Source organism: Odontesthes bonariensis, chromosome 13 (assembly GCF_027942865.1).
Source record: "Odontesthes bonariensis isolate fOdoBon6 chromosome 13, fOdoBon6.hap1, whole genome shotgun sequence".
Taxonomy (NCBI): Eukaryota; Metazoa; Chordata; class Actinopteri; order Atheriniformes; family Atherinopsidae; genus Odontesthes; species Odontesthes bonariensis.
Window position 1 is genome coordinate 17915114 of NC_134518.1, and position 6000 is coordinate 17921113.

At 41.9% G+C, this 6000-nt stretch overlaps 1 protein-coding gene across 1 annotated transcript; it reads right to left on the bottom strand.

The window, feature by feature from the left end:
• Positions 1-687: 687 nt before the first annotated feature.
• LOC142397284 (uncharacterized) lies at positions 688-2952 on the bottom strand. The gene is made up of 2 exons (XM_075480626.1): positions 2728-2952; positions 688-1788 (listed from the first exon to the last, which is right to left on the bottom strand). The coding sequence occupies exon 2, from the start codon at positions 1784-1786 to the stop codon at positions 989-991; it is 798 nt and encodes a 265-aa protein (XP_075336741.1). The 5' UTR covers positions 1787-1788; positions 2728-2952; the 3' UTR covers positions 688-988.
• Between the last annotated feature and the right edge of the window lie 3048 nt (positions 2953-6000).

Sequence of the window (6000 nt, forward strand, 5' to 3'; positions counted from 1 at the left end):
CTCGGTTAAATGATGAAACATTCTGTTTTTGTTTGTTTTGTAGTACAGGTGAGCTGAGCCTTTCCTTGCGTTGGCTACTGGTTCCTCAAAACTCTCACTGTTAGAGAGACGAGGTATCTGATCCTTAAATAACTGATTTTACTGAAAGTAAAATCCCACACGCGTAAGAGTTACCTCGGTGTTGAATACTACAGGGGCCTGAGCAGTTTACGAGGGATTTAATGTTCTAGTGTGAGTCATGGGAAGGGTTTTGCGAAGCCTGCCCTCTAGTGGTTTAGATTTAAAAGTTAAAATGATCACAAACAACCACAATATTTTGTGGGTGGATCATTCTATTATTAAATTCAGGATATTCTTCTTTACAATATCAAGACGTATGAATGTGACTCCATGCCATCACTTGTAAGCTTGTTGTTATTGCTGGGTTTCTTCTTTTTTGTGCCAACAGCAGTGACTCTGTTGTTCCAGTACAACAACTTGCATGTGTGGGCTCAATGGTGTCATCTTCGCTCAGCCTGTGTTCCTACACACTCGTGTTTACCAGTGCAGGATCCCACGACAGTTACCATAGAAACTCCATTGCCTGGCACCAGCAGAGCTGTGAGTGGAGCTCATCTTTGAGGGTTTTCTACAGGCAAGGAAATGCATTGTAGCTGAAAGAAAACACCCCGATGCTGTCAAAGGAGTATCAAAAGACTGGTTTATTTATTTATATACAATTCACCAAACACTGGAAGATATAAAACAGGTGTTACAGATTTTCCCATTTCCATATGATCGCCATCAAACATCAAGAACAGGAAGGATGTTATATTGGATAGTAACACTGATAAAACATAACAGAAGGGCAATATTGACAATATCTACTGCCTCTGCATGTTTTCAGACATGTATTTCTACACATTTCCAAATGTCAACAGCTCCTGCTCTTACATAATGAGATAATGATATGTTATTAGGAGCGTCATAATGACTGTCCATGTGCTCCCTATACTTCAGCAATGGCAGGGAGCATACAAGCTCGCACCCGCGCCACTCTCCACACTGACCTGCAGTCAGAGATCCACTGAGAGATGATGGATTGCTTGGCTGGATTCAGCCTCTGTCTTTCTGCTACCCTGTCTGCTGGACAAACTCCCCTAGCCTCTGACCAGATTAAATTGTTTTTCGGGGAAATATTTGGAATTGAAGTGTTGTTGATGGTGCATATTTCAGGAGAGGTGCTCTTGCGATGGTGTGGAAAATCTGGATTCAAAGCACCGGGGATGCTGTTAGCTCTGGTGCGAGCCCGGCTCTCACATACACTCTCATGATACCTTACAAACTTTCCTTCAACAAATGCCTTCCTGACGCTTCCTGAAAAGGCCGAGAGGTTGTTCTGGTGTCCGTAGATATACTCCAGAGGGTCAGAGTTGCCATACAACAACTCTCCGTTGAGTTCTTTCTCCTCTCCCTGCTGCACATTGTTGGTGCGTGCCTCCTTGTTTAGGTCGGTCTCAAAAGTGGTTAACGCTTCCCCGATGAGCCGTGACGGCCTCAGCCTCCGCTGCATGGCGTCCTGCTGCCGTGTGTTGAGGTTGTCAGGGGACACATCTGTGGTGGGGAAGGTGGGGCAGGCCAGGTGACAGATGGAGAGGAGGTAGTCCTCTGATGAGACAGCCTGGCCGCGATCACAATTGTGAAGTGTGTTGGCTTCATTCATATCCCTCACCGTCTCCTCTGTTCCCTCTCTGATTGTGGGCAGCATGAGTCTTCTCTTGGACAGCAGTCTGGACCGTGGCCGCATAGCTAAGAGACAGACCAGGAGGGACAGGTCATTTTTAATGCCAAAACAACCTTCAGACTCTCCAAATATGTTGAAGTGTGCAGGCAATGGAAATTGTAATGTATAAGCCTCAGGAATGCTGGTTACTAATTAACCTGTGTCACGTTTTTCAGTAAAGTCATTACATCTGTCAAGAAAGCTGCTGTTGTGATAGCAGTGACAAATGAGACTGTGACCGGAAGGTGGATGCTTATTAAAAAGCAGCAACCTAAAATATTACAAACTTTAGATGTTGAGTACAGAATTTAACCTCATAATCTACTATGCATACAAGAGCAGATAAAAAAAACAGTGTTTTGTAACCCTGTTATTTTCAAGCACCTCATCAGACTAATGCATTTTTCCAGTCCAACAGTTGCTCACATGATACACAACAGCTTGTAGCCTGTGTTTGAAAAACAAAACTATCAATTGAATCAAACATAAAAGCCTCCCTCTGCTTCTCATGACTCCAATATTCCACATTTTAGGCATCATTCCCTGCTTACTTTGGAGTGGCAGTGTGGACAGCCCAAAATACAAACACTCCCAGCAAGGAGCAGCAGGATGCTTCATAAATAGATGAGCATTTTAAATACCATCTCAGTCATGTAAAGCCACAGAATGTGTCAGCCTGTGTTTTCTTATGCAACCCCATATTGTTGTAACCCAGAGTGAATCCCGCAATATATTTTTGTCCCAACCTCCATGCCAAAAATAGAGCATGCTAAACCAAAGTGCCAGCCCCCGTCAGTTTCTTCCGAGGTGTAACCATTGCTAAATTTAGACCACATCTTCGGTGTACAGCGTCTAAAAATGGCTCCACTGCAACAGCTCCAGGCTGAAGCACTAAATAGGTACCCAGTGTGTTTACACTTCATGCATGTTCAGTAATCATACAAGGTATCGCCACTTCCACTTACCTGCTCACAGATGGTCTTAGTTGAGCCCCCTTGATCTCGTCTTCTCTCTTGCAGTTTCAAATATCTACCTGCAACAGGCTGTAGTTTGCTATTTATAATCCAGTGTTTCAATACAATGATGCCGCTCCTGTAGCTTCAGCCGCCTCTGACCAGAGGCAGAGGTAGAGTGGAGATTTATCTCCTCCTCACATCCCTCCTCCTCCAACCGCACTTTCTCTTGCTCCCTCTCTTGCTCCCTCTCTTGCTCTCTCTCTCGCTCTCTCTCTCTCCATAGCTTACTTTTGGTGTGCCCTCCTTCCCTGGTTCTAAAAATAGACACACCATCCATTTCCTCAGCCCCAGCACTGTCTCTGGCTCACTGTACTGATGGAGGGAGAAAAACAGAGGCAAAGGATGGTGGGAAGAGAGGGAAAAAGGGGTGATAAGCAGAAGGAAGCAGAAAACAGAAAAAAAGATGGAGGGAAGAAGATTTGTTTTTCACCTTTTTTTTTTCTAAACATGACTGTATGTGAGCACAAATGTGCCAAAAGGCTATGTGACAACAAAAGTATACAGATTGCTGACACATTTGAAACACTCAGTGTATTTAAGGCCAGGTTGAAGACAGACCTATTTTCAGCTGCATTTGAATAAAGCTCAAAACTATTGTTCTTCTTTCTTTCTTTTTGTTTAAAATTTAAATCATGCTTTTTATTTCTACTGTTTTAATGTCTCTGTAAAGCACTTTGAATCACCTTGTAGTTGAATTGTGCTATACAAATAAACTTGCCTAAGTTGCCTATAATTTTTAGGGATGAAATGCAAACATGCAGATAAGCTGGTACGCATGTGAAAGCTTTTCACGTGTGCACACCATCTGGCGATGGGTGCATGTGCACAACACAAACATTTATTAACTTGTGCCCCTCTTTTCTTTTAAGCTTGCACTGTAGCACTTTGAGATTGTTTTAATGTAAAGTGCTTTATAAATAAAATTTACTATTATTATTAATATTATTACAAACACCTAGCAGAGATCTTCACGTGAAGCTCCGCATATGATACATGAGTCACCAACCCCCCCCCCCCCTGGAGACACATTTCTCAGTACTTCAGAACCTTTCATCTTTCACAATCTGCTCTTTATTATGCTGGTTATAAATGTGCTCCATTGATCCTTGAGGGCCTACTATGCCGTTTTGCATAAATTTAGACCCATAGCCAGCAATTAAACAGAGCAACGAGTACAGTGACAGAATTTCTTGGTAGAGCTGTAATTGAAGCATTAATGTGATGTGCCATCAAACATCCATGCAAATTTGGGTTAAACTGTCTACTTTGTGGGGCTCGCTTGAGGGTAAAGGCTTGATTATGAAAATAGAACAAGCAGGTGGTGTATACCATTGTATACAGAGGCTTGTTTCTCCAACAGTTCTGGCATAAAATGTTGTGAGGTCATGCACCACTAAATGTTTAGTGTCCCATAGCTTGTCCCATAGGTCTGTGACTGCTGCAACAGCGCAGTCATGGGTTTGTGAACAAGGGTTGATATGATCAAATATGATCTCTAACCGCGGGCTGAAAATTGGAATGCCTTAATTGCAGATTTAACAAGTAGCTTTTATTTTGATGCTTATGAAGTTAAAGATAATCTCATTTCAAGTTAATCTAAGTCTCACATGCCCCCAGAATGTGTCTTTTAAGTTTTAGCTCAGAACACTTAATAACCCTGGTGTAGCCTTTCTCCAAATAGGCTGTTTCATGTCTCTTGTTTTAAATGACATGAGGTGCTGATCCCCATGTCAGTCTCTGGAGGAGAGCTGCATGCACACTCCAGGAGCAGCCATAGAAAATATATCAAATATAAATGTTGCCTCCTGTCTCAACAATAAAACCAGCTTTTGTTTGGTTTGTACAGATGTGTGAGTGGGAAATTACCCCGATTTAACCCTAAAACAGACCGATCCATGACCTCCGAAGACTTTTTAGATGATTGTAGGACTACCTACGTGTCTTAATAGAATATGATGACTCTTTTTTAAATTTAATTTTGACGATAAAACAAGGTGTGCTTTAGAGTGGGGCAACCTTGCGAGCTGCTGCCCAGTCGGAATTTGTAGTTTCCAAAGTTCTTTGATCCACAATTTGATCTAAACTTCAGGTTTCAAAAGACCAAGATGGTGACACCCAAAACAGTGAAAATATCTTGTACAACTTGTACATTTGTCATTAAACTCTTATACAATTCTTTCCCCCCCCGTTTCTCTTTCCTTTTTTTAACATTGGTGCACTCTTTACTTTAACTTAGATTTAATCAACAGATGCAGTGACCTGCAAGTGACCTAGATGTGAGGAACACTCTCATGTACTTTACTCATATAAAGTTCAGTATTAACTTCAGCTCAAAGGCTACTGGATGCCAAATGCTTTACCTCTTGAGCTATAGTCACACCCTCAAAGATAAGGCGATTAAATGTCCTCCCAGTGCCAGCAGCAGTATGTTCACCCTCACAACGCTGAGAGCGATGCGTGTTCTCAGAACTACTTTCCACTAATGGTTCAGGGTATGGCACACACTTAAAACTAACAGGAAGCTGGAAGAGTTTACAGAAGGTATGCACCTATGTCACTGGTCTATCTAGACACATACGTAGTGGCAAAACTGGGACTTGTTGTCGAATTGGGAGTATAGCAAGAGATTATCATCTCCACTGAAGACTGTTGGTGTCGGCAGGGATCTTTGCGACCGACTGAAGAAGTCGGGGACCATGACATTGACATCTGGCCAAAAATCGGGGTTCCCGATATGATTATGTTCCTTATTTCTAAGGTGGGAACATTCCCGAGGCAAAGTCTGAAGGCTTCTAAAAGTCTTAAGGCCTGATCAAACAAGGCAAAATTTGTCAGTGAAATTGTGACGATGAAGACCCTAATCGACATTCTGGTTGTACACAGACAGATTTGGAGTTTTTTTCTTTTCTTAAAGGCAATCTGAGTTTCAATATGTTTTCTAAATGAACCTTTAAGTGACCCATTACCCTGTTAATTTCTTACACTGGGAAAACATTTGACTTGTGAATCAGAAAGCAGGATTACAAAGGCAGATTAGGACTGCAGTTTAACCAGTTGTCAAAGTTTCAATCATAAATTCAATGCAAATATATTTGGAATAAACTTTAAATGCTCAGCCACTTTCAGTACAAATTCAATTTGAAAAATGAATCCAATAAAGTAACTAAACGGTTGTCATGACTAGCTTGCGTCCAACCCCCATCTAGAATGCAGAATAAAAGG